The sequence below is a fragment of the Chrysochloris asiatica genome, unplaced genomic scaffold (genome assembly GCF_000296735.1).
Source record: "Chrysochloris asiatica unplaced genomic scaffold, ChrAsi1.0 scaffold00112, whole genome shotgun sequence".
In the NCBI taxonomy this organism is placed as follows: domain Eukaryota; kingdom Metazoa; phylum Chordata; class Mammalia; order Afrosoricida; family Chrysochloridae; genus Chrysochloris; species Chrysochloris asiatica.
The window spans coordinates 8,383,295-8,402,665 of record NW_006408630.1 but is presented as its reverse complement, the minus strand read 5'-3'; the positions used below and the strand labels follow the sequence as shown (position 1 = coordinate 8,402,665).

Below are 19,371 nucleotides of genomic sequence, written 5' to 3'. Positions count from 1 at the left end.
GAGGCCAGGATGGCCAAACTTCGTCTCTCATACTTTGGACATATTGTCAGGAGGGACCAGTTGCTGGAGAAGGATATCATGTTTGGTAAGGTGGAGGGTAAGAGAAAGAGAGGAAGACCCCAAGCGAGATGGATTGGTAAAGTGGCAGCATCAATGGGCTCAAGCATGGCAACAATAGTGAGGGTGGTCCAGGATCGGGCAGTGTTTCGTTCTTCTGTGCATAAGGACACTGTGAGTCAGTACTGACTCATTGGCACCTAACAACAACAACAACAATCTTGATCTTTCTACTGGTCACACAATATTTCTGCCTGCTTTACGGCCATGGAATGTTGTGAAATTTCCTTTCTTACATCCAGCCAATACTGCTCAATCATCCCAAATCCCTATCTTCTACCACCTTATACACACATACACACACAGCATAAAAAGCTACCAGCCCTCTAATCTTCATTTCCTTTTTCTCCTACAATGTTTTCTTCCTTCTAGTAGCAAGTTTTACTTTGTTAGGATGCCTATATGCAGCTCCAGAATTCTTAAGAAATTCTTGTAACAAAACAGGGAAATGCATACTTATTTTTTGTAGCTTTGATAACAAAGGGAACCTAATGACACAATTTATTTCTTTGCAATATTATGTCCTCAGTCAGTGTCTTGATTATCTAGTGCTGTGATAACAAAAGTACCACAAGTGGGTATTGCTTTAACAGACAGAAATTTATTCTCTCACACTTTAGGAGGCTAGATGTCCAAATTCAGAGTGCTAGCTCTAGGGAAAGGCTTCCTCTTGCTTTCAACTCTAGAGGAAGGTCTTTTGTCTCCTCAGCTTCTGCTTCCTGGTTCTTTAGAGATCTCCAGGTGTCTGGCATATTTTACCCCATCTCTCCTCGACTTGCTTGTTTGTTTAATCCCTGGAGTCCTGGCGTGATGCTGCAGGATAAGCACTGGACTACTAACCGCAAGGGTTGACAGCTCAAACCCACCAGTCAGTCCTCAGAAACCATATAGAGGGTCACTATGAGTTGGAACCAGGCACTTAACAACAACATACCTCAAAAGAGACTGAACTCAAGACACACCCTACATTAATCCTGTTTCATTAATACAACAAAGATACTCCATTCCCAAATGGGATTTTAACCACAGGCACAAGGGCTAGGATTTAGAATATATACTTCGGGGGTCACAATTCAATCCATAGCACTGAGTACAGTGCTGTATCACTCTGCTCAACGATCATTTTTATTGAAAGAAAAAAGGCCCAAGTGTAAAAATATCATTGCCATGAAACCTCTGAATGCATACTCTTGCAACACTTATGCTCATATTCCTGAAGTGGAACCCTCAAGAAGGCATTATTCCCGGTGAAGAAATTATAATAAATGATTTCAACCCCTTGGGGCTTTCCTCCCAAGAGGATGGTTTTACCTGGTACTTTGGGAGCTGCTCCTTAGCATGCTGTAAAGATCCCCCAGAAGAGCTATGAGAAGAGAAGCTGTTGCTACTGCTCCTGCCACTGCTGCTCACACTGCTGCTTTCTTGACAGCACTTGGCTGACATTTGAATAGAGACATTCTCCGTGTTCTGGGGAAAGAGAGACAGGCGTGCTAAGTATATCAGCTTCATCAACACGGTCTTCATTAGCCATTTCTCTTCTAAAACAATTGTGTCCAAATGGATCAAAAAATCAGAAGTTCTTGTTCCCTTCCTTTGTAATGATAGTAAAAATGAGGTTATTGAGAGTATTAGGGTAGGGGGAGTGATGCTGAAGAAAAGCACTAGATGAAAGTGTTAGTTGAATCGGTTCCGACTCATAGCAACCCTGTATAAGGTATATGAGAAGCAGCTGCTGGCTTTGAATCACTGATTTTGCAGTTAGCAGTCGAGTGCTTATCCAGTGCTAAACCAGGAGTACAGGCAAAAGTCATGGTTATGAATTAAGAAATTAACTAACACACACACACACTCAACTCACTGCCACAGTCAATTCTGACTATAAATCTTTACAGGAGCACCTAGCCTCATCTTTTTCTCACAGAGTGTCTCGTGGGTATGAACTGCTTAACAGCAGCCCATCACCTAACCCACAGTGCTATAACGCAACTATTACTTACATTTCAATTCCATTTAAGAGCACCTACAAGATCTAATTTCTATTTAGGTTATTAAAAAACTTTTTGGGTCATAATCTGTGAAACTGAAGAAAGAAAGAGAGTCATCATTTCACATTTAAATTTTTAACAAGCAAACTGAACTAAGAAAACAAAGCTACTAATTTGGAAAAGTTGGGCTGTGGGTTTCATGACACAACTCCTTTGGTACTCCTTTAGAGGTAGGCAACAGGAAGGACAGTCATGTGGTTGAGCTTGTGAAGAATGAAATGGGAACCACCATGAATCATACAGCATGTGACTGAAATATGTCCTCGAAAGACCAGATTACCTACTGCATAGTTCCTGAATAGAGTTCATTGTTAATTTTTATGCCCATCACATAAAGGCATAGAAATGTAACTATAGTAATTTCTACCTTCTCCCTCACAGAAGCACCCTACGTTCTTCCCTGTTAAGTTGTTTTCTGCTGAGTCTTACTTGTTTTGCTTTTGTGCAGCTTTTGCTGGGAGAAACATGAATGCAACTGCAGTTTATCTAATCTCCAGTGTGACAGTCACACTGGTGGTCTAATGCAAATGCCTGCAGTCATGTGCTCGATACAAACTCATGACGTGTTATGTTTGTCAAAGGGAGGAGGGTGAGAATGGGAAAAAAATATAAGGAAAACTCAAAATAGATGTGCTGGTTCACAACAGTCACTAGCACAGAAGGCATTCAGAGTCATGCTTGGTTATTCCTAAGTACCCAGCACTCACCTGAGCACCCTCTTCAGATTTAGCCTTACTAGAGTAGTGGTTAAGAGTGGGGATGCTAACCTCAAGGTCAGCAGTTTGAAACTACCAGCCACTCTGTGGGAGAAAGATGAGGCTTTCTGCTCCCATAAAGGTTTACAGCCCCGGAAACCCTATGCAGGATTGCTATGAGTTGGAACCCACTCCACAGCACACCATCACCACTACCACCACCAATAGTTCTGATGTGGCACTGAAGGATAAGCACTAGGCCACAAGTTCATTTTGACTCCCAATGTTAGTGGTTCAAACTCACCATCCGCTCTTTGGAAACCCTCAACAGGGTCGCTATAAGTCGGAATTGACTCGACAGCACTAACCACAAGCAGTCATAAGCACAGCCTCTTAGAGGCCCAAAGAGACACAAAGTCTACCCTGCCTTACATACTGCTAGACCTTTTGGGCTGGAGTACAACCTACTGAGAAGTCTACAGTTGTAGACAGGGTCTGACACAGTGACTAGAGACTGCCTGGACAGTTTTTGTAGCCTTGGGCAATTGACACCTTCCTTGCATAAAAGTTCCTTTTCTGACTAAATGAGACACTTGGAAACAAACGTATGTTCCAGACTCCCTGTGTCTGAAGATCATATATCTTTGAAAACCACTTAGAATTTCCATTCCCCCTCTTCACCTGGTACCACATCATTAGGAGCCACTTATGGGTGTACAATTAAACCATCTGTTAGAAACTTTCAGAAATGGAGACGATGTGGGAAATCAAGGGGAAAATATCTCCTATCCACCAAACAAAGGGTAATGTCTGATTACTAATCTACCATTAAAGCTTGCTGTGAATCACCTGAGGGATTCTATCCCCATCCCCCCTCTTACCTAACAAGCCCAACAACTACAGTAATGATTAGCTACCTGGCAGAATTCCACCTTAAAGCACTGTGGAATCCACCCTGCAAAACTGCTTTAAACCAAACACTTCCTTCCTGCAAAAACGATCCTTATCAGAAGCAGGAAAACAGCCCTATGGCCCTGATGAGACAAAGACTGTGATACAAACATTTCATTAACTTAGCTATACAGTTCTACAAACTGCTATAAATTGGTCAGTATAAGAGAAACAAACAAAAACAAATCTGCTGCTGTAAACTTCGGTTACAGAGAAGAACTGCTTCAGCTTCCAGGGTTTTCTTGGCTGTAGTCTTTATGGAAACAAATCACCAGGCCTTTCTTCCGAGGTGCCATTGGATGAGTTAGAACTGCAAACCTTTAGGTGAGCAACAGATTTCAAACTACTTTTGCCACCTACACAGACCTTGGTCAGTGTAGGTGACAAGTAATTAAACATGAAAAGAAATGAGTAAATAAAAAGAATCAGTACAGATTCATTTATTCACTCAAGCTGTAGACATCTGAATAAGAGTTAAAAGTAGTATGAAATTTACGGCAATTTACAATTACTGTGGATTGGTGCTGGAGTCTCTGTGTGGTACAAACAATTAATGTATACAGTGGCTAAACAAAAGGCTATATGTTCGAGTCCACCAGAGGAAAAGCCTGATAATCACTTCAGAAAACTAAGCCACTGAAGACTCTATGGAGCATAGTTCTACTCTGACACACATGGGGGCACCATGAGTCAGGAATGATTTGACAGCAACTGCTTCAATGAATGGACTGGTGTCCAAAAGACTCAGGTAGACCACCTTGGACAAGTTACTTACCTTTCCTACTCTGGCTTCACAGGATTACGAGCTGATCTGTCCTTACTCTATCTGCCCCCAGCCCCCAACCCCAGACCCACCTCCCCTCTAGCTACCACAAAGAAAAATGAATAAAAACTTTGTTAACCAGATAGGTTGGAGAAGCACTCCCTTTTGGAGCTGACAATGCATTTTACCATATTAGAGCCCTATAGTGAAGAAAGGTGTTCAATGTTGTTTAAACAAGTGTGGCACAGTGGGTTAAGCACTGAGCTGCTAATGACGAGGTCCAGAGTTTGAACCCAGCAGAATCTCTGTGGAAGAAAGATGAGGCAGTCTGGTTTAGTAAAGATTTACAGTCTTGAAAATCCTACGAAGCAATTTTACTCTATAACCATACAAAGGGTGACTATGGGTTGGGATCAACTCGACGGCACTTATCAACAACAACATCAGGTCACTATGAGTGGGCATTGACTCAGTGACAGTGGGTGTGATTTGATGTATGTCTGTTGTTGTTAAGTGCCATTGAGTCGGTTCCCACTCATAGTGACCCTGTATAGGGTTTCCAAGGAGTGGCTGGTGAGTTTGAACCACCGATCTTGCAGTTCAAACTGACCTTCTGGTGGAGTGCTTATCCTACAGCGCCACACCAGGCCTCCTTGGGTATGTAATACCTATTTTTAAAAATCTATGAAAAACACTGGACAGAATCATAGACAAGAGGGCTTCAAAAAGCTCATGGAAAAATTCAATTTTATCTTTTAATTCCATTTTCCATGAACTTTTTGAAGCTCCCTCACATTGTCTTTACTTCAGGCTAACACTTTAATGAAGTTTAGAGTTCTCAGTTTTCCCATACATGTCATACACTTGGCATCAAAATTCTACAAGAGTCCAACTCACCAGCAAATGCAGCTCGTGCATAGAGTATATTACCTAGTTCCTGTCATGATTACTACGTGCTACCTGGTTTACCAAGGAGCTCTGGGAGCACAGTGGTTACGAGTCAGGCTGCTAACCTTATGGTCAGCAGTTCCCTGAGACAAAGATGAGGCTTTCTGCTCCTGTAAAGATTTACAGCCTCGAAAACCCTATGCAGGGTTGCTATGAGTTGGAACAGACTCCACAACACACCACTACCTGGTTTACCTATTTATCAATGAGAATACAAAAATGGTGGCATGGGGAGTGGGGTGGCAAATAAGGGAATAGGAGGCTTTGCTTACGTTTCTTCTGAACCATTAAAAGCTCCATCCAGATATCTCATGGAGAAGATCGTTAATTAATAAACGACTGAGGCAAGATGTAGTTAAAAGCATACACAAAAGTAAGGAAAGCAAATCAGCATTTCATACCTGAGGTGCCACCTCCTCAAGCCGGTGAACAGCTTTAGAATCAAACAAGACTTGTCTGCCTCTCCTTTCACAGTCTTGGTAAACGATCAGGCGAATCTCCTTCAGGTCAAATTCCGAACACGACCAACTATGGATTAAAAAGGAGAGAGAAGTGATATTATTACTTGCAGCATTTGGGATGATCTTGAATGGATAAGCTGCCCAACCAATAGACCTGTGTGAATGTCAAAAGGTCACAACTGTGCAGAGACAGTGATCCCCCTCAGGCCTGGGGCAGTTAGTGGGGCTGCAGGGACATGAAGCCTTTGTCCCTGGACTCTCAAGGGCTGTAATAATATAGTCCCTTTCTATGACAAAGGTTTGAGAAGCCTGTTTTAAACAGATCTTTGGAAAGAAAGCTCTTCCTTTCAAAGCTAGCTTGGGCACAGAAGGCAGCCAGAAATTGCAAAAATGTGCAAAGGAAGAACCTGGATGTTTGAGCTTGTGGCGGGGGCTAACATCTGAGCTACAGGAGTATTCAAGCTACTATGTCACTGGCAGGGAGCCTCTTGGAGAAAATCAATAGATTCTCTCCTGTCTCCCTCTCCCATCCACTCACTCATGCTCAGGTCAAAAAGAGATGAAATATATGCCATAAAATGTATTTCTTTTCTTCTATTCTGACTGCCTCTGATACTGAAGGTTTAAAATCCAAATACGGTATAATTGTACAGCATCTTAATTGCTCCCAATAACCACCATGTTTGTTCCTGAGCAAAACAAAAGCTATTGGGCTAAAGTTCCGCTGATGAAGAGAGATTAATTCATAAGTAATAAATGACACGAGGTACTAGGTGTGGTGCTGTAAGATAAGCACTAGTTTTCTAACAGCAACGTTGGCAGTTCAAATCCACCAGCTGCTCCTCAAAAACGCTATACAGGGTCACTATAAGTTGGAACCACTCAATAACACTTAACAATAACAATAAATGACAAGATAGTGAGAAAACTGAGGAAAGGGCAAACTCATTGAAAATAGATTGCTTTGGGAATATTCACTGACTCATCCATTCATTCATTCAGCACTTAATTAGCTCTGGTAGCGTAGTGGTTACAAATCAGGTTGCGAACCGCAAGGTCAGCCGTTCGAAACTACCAGCTGTTCCAGGGGAGAAAGATGAGGCTTTCTGCTCCTGTAAAGATTTACAACCCCAACCCTGTACAGGGTCGCTATGAGTCTTGAACCAACTCCATGGCACATAACCACCACCACCGTATTCCAGGCAATGTGGGCACATGCTAGACATTCAGGGACTTGGTCCCTGCTTGCATGAAATCCATGGTCTAGTAAAGATAGTTGTTGCTGTTGTTGTTAAATGCAATCGTCGATTGTGACACACAGCAATCCTGTATAGGGTTTCCAAGGAGCAGCTTGTGGGTTTGAACGCAGACCTTGTGGTCAGCAGTCAAGTGCTGATCCTACAGCGCCACAACATTGTTACTATTGTTCAGTGCTGTTAAATTGGTTCCGATTCATAGAGACCCCGTTCCGAGGAACGGCTGGTGAGTTTGAACCACCAATCATACACCACATATATTCTGTTCATATTCATGTTCTCTTCCACTTCCGACCAAGTGATTGTGGAACTTCTAAGAGCACTTTGCTGAGGGCAACTCTGTACGAGTCACCTATAAAACAAGCCTTGGGCTTCTGCCTTAAAATATCAGACTATTTCAAAAAAATATATATATATATCAGACTATTTCAGAGAAATTGATTTTAATAGATTACCTCTTTGATTTTGTTGAAAGCAAGGAAAGAACAGTGCCCTTGGCATCTGGGGATAGGGTATTATTGATTTGCTTTGAGGTTAAATCTATGTGACCAAGAAAGTAAAATGCTTTGGCTACGTTTTTGTAAAATTTAAACAAAATCCTTTTATAGTAGACAGGTTCAGTTTTAAAATTCCATGATGCTAAGATTTGCCTGGATTAGAACTAAATCTAGGTATGGCACTATAGGATAAACACTAGACTGCTAACCGCATAGTCGGCAGTTCAAATCTGCCAGCAACTCCTCTGGAACCCTATAGGGTCGCTATGAGTTGGAATCAACTTGAAGGCACTTAATAACAATAACTCATTAAAAGTGGAAAGGAAGTAACCAAAGTCTGAATTATTTCCCTCAAATGCAACAAGCAACACTTCAAATTATTTTAAGTGCAGAAAGTAGCATTCTCATTGAAAACAGCACAACCTTGAATTCAAAGGCTTATTAAATGCCCAATAATAATAATAATATATATTAACTAAAAATCAGGCGTTTAATAAACCTTTGAATATACATGCAAATAAATATAAATACATGTAAAAAACCAAGGAGGATTCTACAATTAAGCATGAACTATTAACAACAATTACCTCTAAAGAGCTGGAACAGGCGATTGCATAATAGGATGTTATTTGTTGTTGTTAAGTGCCATCGAGTCGGTTTCAATTCATAGTGAACCTGTATAGGGTTTCCAAGGAGCAGCTGGTAAGCTTGAACCCCCAAAGTTGCAGTCCAGTACATTAGCTCTCATTGCCACAACAGGACTCCAATGGGGATATGTCAGGGAAATTTGCTTCCTCTTTCATACCTGAATGTCTTATGAGGAGCATGTAAATTTCTTCTAAGTAGAGTAAATAGATCTAAGTATGACAAATTCGTTTTACACAATATTTCTTGTACCCCATCATTTCACAATTTTAAATTTAATATGATTCATAATTTATGAACAAGCTGAAAAACTAAGCCTCTTGTTTGATCTATTCATTTGATGTTTATTGAAAACCTACTGTGAATTAGACACTCAGGAGGATACAATGAAATGAATAAGAAATATAGTCCCTGTTCTCAAGGAACTCAAAATCTAGAGAAGGAGAAAATCACGTAGGTCTTGAAAACAAGATGACAAGGCAGACAGAGGTAGCAAGAAAGGACACACGCAAAAATTCTAGAAGCAGCAATATTTGAATTAATAAAGCCATGAAGGGTGACAATGATTTGACATAGGATGCACAAGGGAGTAAGTCATTCCGGGCTGAGGGCACTTCACGAACCAAAACAGACAAATGGTACGTCTTGAGTGGTTGGAATACGTGCACTAGATAAAAACTACATAGAAATGAGGCTGGAAAGGTAACTTGGGGGCATTTGTGGGACCTCGAATGTTGTGCCAAGGAACATACACTGTGTTCTACAAGCAGTAATGCACCATTTTAAGCTCTTGAGAAAGAAAAAGGCATGGTTGGACCTGTTTTAGGAATAGAACTCAAGTGGGTGGAGATCTTTTTCAGGTCAAATGCATAGGTGGGATGACTTGCATCCCCAGGTTAATAGGAGAGAGAACAATAGGTGTATCATTTGTTGCAGGAGGATGTGATATGTCCTCCAAGACCAGGTCTAGTGTTGGCATTTGAGTCTTTCCTTGAGCTTTTATGCTGTTGTCGTTAAGTGTTGAGTCTGTTTCGACTCATAGCGACCCTGTATAGGGTTTCCGAGGAGCAGCTGGTGAGTTTGAATGGTCAGCTTTGCAGTTCAAAATGACTTTGCAGTCCAGTGCTTTAACCCACAGCACCATACCGGGCTCCTTGAGTTTTTATGAGAAACAGGTTAGAAGTAGGCACAAGTATGCCCAGGTGGAAGAATGATGTATGTATAAAAGAAGAATATTTGGGAAATGTCCTTCCTTCTTGCTTTCACACAAGGAAGTCACCGTACATAGTCAAATATAAGTTGACATGAAAAATTTAAAGAGCAGTCTTGTGATCCAAGAATGTGAACGTATGACAGTGAACTTTAAATAGCCCAAGAAAAGAAAAACTGCAAACAAAATAAAAACATAGAAAGCCAACAAATAATGATCAAAACAAAAACTGGTAAATACTATCTACTGAACAAATTCTTACTGCATGCCTACTGTGAACCAAGCACTCTCCCAGGCACTGGGATCACACAGTGGAGAAATCTTAGCCCCTGCTCCTATGATTATACTTTACCAATTGTACACCTTTCTTTCTTTCCACCAGCCCCAAGACTCCCCTCCATCCTAGCACAAAAAGTTTCTAAATACAAACAAAAACCTCCCAAAAGATTTATGTAAGGAGGCCCAAATGATTAGTACTTCAAAATAAAGAAGACTGGGGGTGGAGGAAAGAGGGAAATTATGCTTAAGATGGTAATCAAAGTGCTAACCCTGTAAGCATATAATGTACATAATTTCCCACCCAGTAACATGCTATTTATTTCAAGAAAGGAAAATTATGTAAATAGATGGCAGTAATGGATTTGAAATTCTTTTTTTTTTTTTTTTTGCTAGGTTAGTCATTTCAGGAAGGTGGCTAACGGGAAAAGGACTTTACAGATTAGTTGACTTTTCTTTCTTCTCTTATTTTGTATAATGCTAGATGAATTTCCTGATATAATTTCAGAAGACTGGCAGAAAAATTCATCACCGAATTGGCGTCCTATGTCAAAAATAGTAAAAAGTGCTTTGAAATTCCTATTCCCATCAGAAGCTTTGATACATAATGCTAGCGATATATTAAAAACAAAAACCAATTCTAATTAGAAGTTATTGCTATCTTACCAAAAAAAAGATTTCTATTGGATGTTGGTGTGGACTGTATGAAATGGAAGGATAAAATCCCTTGAATCAGCAATGTGACAAATGGAAAGAACACTGTCTCATGAGTTCAAAGGCACACTCCTACATCATTCCTTCCACACACACTGGAACACCTGGCATGACCGAGGCACCATGAAAGATGCCAGGAAAAGGAACACTCTAAGTCTAGACCCTGTCTCAAGGACCCCTAGTAGTACTGTATGATATGCACTGGTTTGTTAACCGCAAGGTCGGCAATTCAAGTCCACTAGTTGCTCCACAGAAGATAAGGTTGTCTGCTCCTATAAAGATTTATAGCCTCAGAAACCATATACAGGGTTGCTGTTAAGTTGGAATTGACTGGATGGCAGTAGGTGAGTAGATCCTATCTCAAAATGCTTACAACCTGATATTGGAAGACCAATAGAGAAACAAACCAGTAAGCTATGCTGTTACAGATACTGAGATAAATAAATGTCTTGTTGTTGTTGCTCAAAGCCGTCGAGTCAGTTCTGACTCATAGCAACCCGCACAGGAGCAGCTGGTAAGTTTGAACCGCTGACCCTGTGGTTCAAACTGACTTTGAGGTCGAGTGCTTATCTAAAGATGAAGAAGTCAGGTCCACAGAGTGGGGTGAGGGTTAGGCACAAGTCATAGAGGAGGTGTTGTTTAGATATGGATTAGTGCTCACCCAAGTAAATAGAGCTTCTGATTCTAGCTCTGCACTTGCAATCCAGATGACCTTAACAAAGCCCTGACTTTCTGCCTTACCCAAATCTCCAGATTGTAAGGACAAATGGGTGATGAGCTACAAAAGTAGTTTTTATCACTGTAAAACATAATTCACCAGTCAGAGAAAGATTTAAAAAGATCCTAAGGGCCAGATGCATTCTAATTTTTTTATATATATATAAGTTTAGAAGGATACTTATATCATGTATTGTGTATCTACCACTACTATGTGATATATATACCACCACTCTAGGAGTCCTGGTATAGTGCTGTGGGCTGATGCATCAGCCTGCAAAGCCATCTGAACTGTAAAGTCAGTAGATCAAGCTCACCAGCTGCTCCTTGGAAACCCTATACAGGGTCGCTATGGGTCGGAATCGAATCAACAGCACTTAACAATAACTCTAAGGACTGGAGCATATGCAAACCCCCAAATCAAACAAATGAGGTCACCATCCGGAGTTATGAGTATTTATGCTAAGTGAATTAGATAAAGACTATAGTCTCCAGCTGTGGTGGCACAGTGGCTAAGCACTGGGCTGCTAACCAAAAGGTCAGCAGTGTGAATCAGTGGTTCTAAGGGAGAAAACGGAGGCAGTCTGCTTCTGTAAAGATTTACAATGTTGGAGGCGCTATAAAGCAGCCCAACTCTGTCCTATAGGTTTGCTATGAATCAGAATCGAGTCAACAGCAATGAGTATAAATACCCTCAGATCGTCAACTCCATTTTTATTTCTTCAAAGCCTTTAAACCTTTGGAATTTTAAGAAAGAAATTATTGACCAATATAATGACTAAAACATCAGAGGAAGAGTGAAAAGACTGAAACACGTAGCAGACCGGTCCTCAACATTTTCCTAAATATAAGCACTCCCAGACAAAGAGGATGGGCAGAAGTTTATGTGTATGTAGGTTGGTTGTAAGTCTGAACCTGTTTTCCACTGTTGAAACAATGCCGTAGTGATTGCAAAAGTCACAAAGAAAATACTACAGAAGGCTTTACATAACACATTTATACAGTAGTGACAAAACATTATAGTATGAGTCATAATGTGGCCTGAGGTTTGGGTGCTGTGAACAGGGAATTATGAAATAGAGAAAAGGAAAAAATAAAGAATTTCCTCCTTTCCTGACTTTGGAGTCATGACACATAAAAGTCTGAAATAAGGGAAATTTGCATGTAGCACTCAAGGCACCATTACTCACATTCCCACTCCTTGGGCCATGGTGGTGGTGGTGGTTATGTGCCGTGGAGTCGGTTCTGACTCATAGCAACCCTGTAAAGGGTTTTCAAGGCTGTAAATCCTATGGGAGCAGAAAGCCTCATCTTTCTCCCATGGAACAGCTGGTAGTTTCAAATTCCTGATTTTGAGGTTCACAGCCAGATTCGTAACCACTACGCTACCAAAGCTCCTTCCTTGGGCCATGAGACATCAGTAAACACCCAGAGCTCTAAATTAGACATCAAAACACCTGGGTTCTATCTGGAGTAGGTGCCATCAAGTTGGCTCCAATGCACAGCCAATTTATGTAAAACAGAATTAAATGTTGCCTAGTTCTGGTGTGGCACTGTGGGATATGGTCTGAACAACAAGGTCATTGGTTCAATGCAGCTTGAACTTCTTCCTTCAGTACCACCAGTTCGTAGTCACATACTACCTCTAGACATGATTGAATACTGAGCAATTCTTTTCGGTATAATGACTCTGTGTATTCCTCTCATCTTCTTTTTTAATGGCTAACATCTCAGAAGTGGTCTGCCGCTCCTTCTTCCTAGTCTGTCTTAGTCTGGAAGCTCCGCTGAAACCTGTCTACCATGGGTGACCTGTCAGTATGTAAAAAATCGGTGGAACAGCTTCCAGCATGACAGCCACACACAAGCCACCATAGTATAAACAAACTGATAGATGAGTGGTGGCTGTCACTCTTTGTCCATCACCTCTTAGTCCAATGTTTTCTACTCTAAAGAATCAAAAACTGAAGAAAAAATTATCCATAAAGATCTTATGCTTCCAATCTAATACCCTGTAATAGTTTCTATTTAGCATGCACAGCACAATTTAAAATACAATAAACATTAGATTATGAACCACAAGATCGGCACTTCAAACCCACTAGCCATACCACAAGAGAAAGATGAGGTATTCCGCTCCTGCAAAGATTTACCAACCTGAGAAGCCCTATACAATGCGGCTACAAGTTGAAGTCAACTCAAAAGCACTTAACAACAATCACCACCACATACCTTAACCAAGCACTAGGAGAAATGTAATTTTAATTAAATAATTATATTGCTTCTTAACCCATTTATATCTACTCTATACTTTTATAGGAGTCCTGGTGTGGTGCTGTGGGCTAATGTGTCAAACTGCAAAGTCGTGTGAACTGCAAGGTCGGTGTTCAAGCTCACCAGCTGCTCCTTGGAAACCCTATACAGGGTCACTATGGGATGGAATCAACTCAATGGTACTTAACAACAACAACAACATACTTTTGTAAACATACTCCTTAGTAAAAACGCATTTCTAATTGATTGAATTTTCAAAAAGATTAACAAAACCTACAGGGGAAAAGTACAAGCTCTTTCAAGGCAAAAGAAACACTGAGTGAGCAGGTCACTAAGCCAAACCAAGATTCCTCCCCTGACTGGCATTCCCTGAATTTGCTACTGTTGTTACAAATAATTTCTTTTCTCCTCTTCAGACTTCCGGTTCTGGTCGCAGCTGAGGCAGAGTCAGGTAGGACAGACTCCATGGAGGAGAGACTGAAAACCCAGAGGAGGTGCTTTCATGGAACAGCACCAGAACTCTGGATCTAGTATAAGGTGTAGAGTGTTAGTTTCCTGCACACACCAGTGAAAAAAACACAGTATAAAGGAAAATACTGCGATTTAGGAAACACTCCAGACATAGGGCTCCCTCTGAAGCCACCCCACCAGGGCAGAGTTCAGACAGCGGGGCTACAGCCAGACCGGCACAGGGAACCAGAGCTAAAAGTGGTGCAGTGACATTTGCAAAAGGAGGTGCAGGGAGAGTCTACACATTTTTTCCAACTCTTCCCTGTAGCGCCTTCTTTCCCAGCCTGTATGCTTTCAGGTGGGTGGGTGCATACCCCACACACACAAAAAAAGTCCAGGGTTGAGTTCACAGTTTTCCCATGGCCCAGAGAGAAACAGACATATCGGACCTAAGGGCAAATTCTTTGGCAGCTGCTTATGAAGTCAGCCTCTGGATCACAGCCCTAAAATTAACTTGTGTGGGACCCTTTACTCCAATATATCCAGCAAGAAAAAAGCAGGCCTGTCAGATAAACCTGAAAGATAAACCATATGAACAATCTGTCAAACCCCAATATAAAAGGACACAACTATCTAAAGAATTACCCTGTTCACATGCAGATACCTAATTGACCTTCAGAGACAAAAATAGCAGACAATCTTTCTCCCAATAACTTCTCAATATCTATCTATGCACCTCTACGGTGATGACCAGAGGAGGGGCCTGAGTGAGAGGACACCCCCACCCATTGCTGGAGGCCTGTACGGTGCAAACACACTGCCTATGTAACAAGACGACTGGCCAGTCGGCCACAGTTTTATTTTTGTTTCAAAGTGGTGGTTTTTGTCTGTGCTTTTATATTGCTTCTGTTGTTGGTTCTTCTGATCACACACTTTTCCTGGAGGTGGGAGATTTTTCTCCCTATGTTACCCAAGAAGAGACAGTAATCATGGCCATACAGCCAAGCTACAAGCATACCCCATAATATCCCACCATTAAGACAAGAGCCAATAACAGCTGCTAAGCATTACATGCGAAAAGGGAAGCCTATCTCCTTATCATATTCACCAGGAGACACCCAGTAAGCTTAATAACACACAACAAAGATACATTTAAGCATTAAAAACTCACATAACTGCTGGAAATGACCAATAAAACACAACATAAGATCTCAAAACATGTCCAAAAACAGTAAAGAGTAACTGAGACAAAGGAGCTGGAGATAGACAAAGGCTTTCCAGAAGAGGAAGAGCAGGTTTTGGATTTGCCTGAGAAGGAATTCAGAAGGATGATAAGGAAACAAATTCAAATGCTCTGAAAAGGGGTGGAGGAAAACAAGGAAGAAGTCAGGAAAGTACTACAAGAGCAATCAAACGAGATCGATACAGCATTGGAAACAATTCAAAACCTGCAAAAAGAAGTCCAGATAATTAATAATAAAATATCAGAAATGGACAATACACTGAAAGGGGAAAGGAGCAGAATTGAAGAGATGGAAGCCAGAACAAGCGAATTGGAAGACAAATCTCTCAATACTGCTAAGAAAAGAGCAAGCAGAAAAAAGCTTTAAAAAAAAAAAAAAAAACTGAAGAGAATCAAAGATTCATGCTGGATAACATGAAGAGGAACAATTTAAGAATTATTGCCATTCCAGAACAGGAAGAATCAGAGAAGTCCACAGAGGAGATAGTTGAAGAGCTTCTGGAAGAAAATTTCCCTAACATCTTGAAAGATGAGAAGATTAACATTCAAAAAAGTCAAACATACCCCAGGAAGGACAGACCCCAAAAGAAAATCACCAAGACATATAATAATCAAGCTCTCCAAAATCAAAGACAAGGAGAGAATTCTAAATGTGGCCGAAATGCTACTTACAAAAGCAAGCAAATTAGATTAAGCTCTAACTTCTCAGCAGAAACCATGCAGGCAAGAAGGCAATGGGGAGACATACACAAAACCCAAAAAGAAAAAAACTGCCAACCAAGAATCATCTATCTAGCAAAACTGTCAATCACACACGATGGTGCAATCAAAACATCCCAGGATAAACAGAAGCTAAGAGATTTTGTCAAAGCCAATCCAGCACTTCAAAACATCCTAAAGGGAGTGCTTTGGACTGAAAACCAACAAGAACAGACAACAACCAGAGACTGACAAGAAGGCAACACCACCTGGAACTCAGACGATGGATGGCAGAGTCCAGAATAGAACAAAATTACAACAAATTCAAAGAAGCTGGGAGGTCAACTGAAGATCAAAATAATATCAATGTCAAAGAGGGGGGAAATGTAGGAACAGAAATCCAGATGGTGAGTAGGCCAGGTAGATTATAGGATATAACAGATTGTCTTAAATGGAGAAAAAAGTTAATAGACTATAAGGTAACCCCAAAGAAAGTTAATACTTCACAACTTACCATGAAAATGAACTTCCAAGCAGAACAAGCAAACATGAAAACTAAGAAAAAGATGACAAGAAGTATCATAAAAAACAAACTCAGCACAAGAAGTCATGCAGAACAAAGGAACGAACAGCACTATGAAAAAATTAACAAAATGGCAGCAATTAATTCATACCTATTGATAATTACATTGAATGTCAATGGATTGAATACACCAGTGAAGAGACAGAGAATGGCAGAATGGATAAGAAAATAAGACCCTTCAATATGCTGCCTGCAAGAGACACACCTTACACACAAAGACAAACACAGACTAAAAGCCAAAGGATGGAAAAAAATAATACCAAGCTAACTGCAACAATCTTGTAACAAGCAGGAGTGGCAATACTAATCTCTGATAGAATAAACTTTAAGACAAAAACCAGCATAAGAGATAAAGAAGAACACTATCTCATGATCAAAGGGTGAATTGAATGAGACGACATAACCGTAATAAATATATACACTCGCAATGACAAAGCACCAAGATACATGCTGCAAACCTTACTAGAACTGAAGAAAGAAATAGATAAATCTGTAATTATAATGGGAGATTTTTAATACACCACTTTCGAAAAGGGACAGAACAACCAGAAAGAAATTCGACAATGTTACAGAGGAACTAAACAGCACAATCAACTAGCTTGACCTCATGGATGTGTACAGAGTATTCAACCCAACAGCAGCACAACATACATTCTTCTCCAGTGCACATGGAACATTCCCCAGAACTGACCATGTATTAGGTCGCACAGCAAGCCTCATAAATTTACAATCATCCAAATACTACAAAGCATCTTTTCAGAACACAATGCTATAAAACTAGATATCAACAATAAGAAGACCAAGGAAATAAAGTTGACTACATGGAAACTGAGTAACACCCTGCTGAAAACCGACTGGGTAAAAAAAAGAAATTAAACGTTAATTCATAAAGCGCCTAAAACAAACGAGAATGAAAACACAACATACCAAAATCTTTGGGACACGGCCAAAGTGGTGCTGAGACGACAATTTATTGCAGTAAATGCACATATCCAAAAAGAAGAAAGAACCAAAATTAACACATTAACACTGCATCTACAACAATTAGAAACAGACCAACAGAGGGAACCTACAGTCACCAAAAGAAAAGAAATCATAAAGATAAGAGCAGAAATAAATGAGATGGAAAACTATAGAAAGAATCAATAACACAAGAAGCTGGTTCTTTGAAAGGATTCATAAAATTGACAGACTATTGGCAAACCTAACAAAAGAAAAGATGGAGAAGACACAAGTTTAACTCGCATTAGAAACTACACAGGCGATGTCACAACGGAACCAAAGGAAATCAAAAGGATAATAACAGAATACTATGAAGAGCTGTACTCCAACAAATTCGAAAACTTAGAAGAGATGGATACATTTTAAGAAAAACACGACCTACCTAAACTTACATACAGTGAAGTAGAAAACCTGAACAGACCCATAACAAAAGAAGACATTGATCAGGTCATCAAAAAACTCCCAACCAAAAGAAGTCCAGGCCCAGATGGCTTCACTGGTGAGTTCTACCAAACATTCAGGGAAGAGCTGTCACCAGTTCTACTCAAATTATTGCAGAATATAGAAGAGGATGGAACACTTCCTAATACTTTTTACGAAGCCAGCATAACCCTCATATCAAAACCAGTGAGGGACATCGCTAAGAAAGAAAATTATAGACCAATATCCCTCGTGAACATAGACACAAAAATGCTCAACAAAATCCTAGCCAACAGAATTCAACAACACATCAAAAAACAATACATCATGACCAAGTGGGTTTCATAAAAGGGATGCAAGAATGGTTCAACATTAGAAAAACAATCAATGTAATCCACCACATAAATAAGAAAAAGGAAAAGAACCACTTGATCATATTGATTGATGCAGAAAAGGCATCTGACATAATCCAACATCCATTACTGATAAAAACACTTAAAGTACAAATTGAAGGGAAATTCCTGAGCACAATCAAGAGCATATATACAAAACCAACAGACTACATTACTCTCAATGGAGAGAAACTGAAAGCCTTCCCTCTGGGAATGGGAACTAGACAAGGAAGGATGCCCTTTGTCACCACTCCTATTCAATATTGTGCTGGAAGTCTTAGCCAGAGCTATTCGGCAAGATAGGGAAATTGAAGGTATCCAAATTGTCAAAGAGGAAATAAAACTCTCTCTATTTGAAGATGATATGATCCTATACATAGAAAACCCGAAAGACTCAGTAAAAAAACTAGTAGGCCTCATTGGAAGATTCAGCAAAGTGGCAGGATATAAGATCAACATACAAAAATCAGTTGGATTCTTCTATAGTAACAATGGCAGTGCTGAAATGGACATTAGGAAAGCAATACCATTTACAAGAGCCACCTAAAGTATGAAATATGTAGGAATAAATGTAATGAGAAACAAAGGACCTATACAAAGAAAATTACAAAACACTACTACAAGAAACCAAAAGAGACCTACAAAAATGGAAGAACCTACCATGTTCCTGGATAGGAAGACTCAACATCGTGAAAATGTCAATACTACCCAAAGCAATTTACACATATAATGCAACCCCATTCCAGATTCCAGTGACACTCTTCGAAGAGATGGAAAAGTCAATTACTAAGTTTACGTGGAAGGGACAGAGATCCAGGATAAGCAAAGCACTGCTTAAGAAGAACAAGGTTGGAAGTCTCTCGTTGGTCAAAACAGCCTGGTACTGGTACAATGAAAGATACATTGATCAATGGAACAGAAGAGAGAATCCAGAAATTAACCCATCTACATACAGCCAACTGATTTTCGCAAAGTGCCTAGGTATATTGCATGGGGAGGAGATAGTCTCTTTAACA

At 40.3% G+C, this 19,371-nt stretch overlaps 1 protein-coding gene across 1 annotated transcript in view; it reads right to left on the bottom strand.

Moving 5' to 3' along the window:
- Positions 1-19,371, bottom strand: part of FNIP2 (folliculin interacting protein 2) — a 116,186-nt gene that overhangs the window by 78,112 nt on the left and 18,703 nt on the right. The window contains exons 2-3 of the mRNA XM_006867923.1: positions 5,921-6,047; positions 1,429-1,584 (exon numbers count right to left, since the gene is read on the bottom strand). Of these exons, the coding sequence (XP_006867985.1) occupies positions 1,429-1,584; positions 5,921-6,047 (283 nt within the window). The remainder of the gene's footprint in view (positions 1-1,428; positions 1,585-5,920; positions 6,048-19,371) is intronic.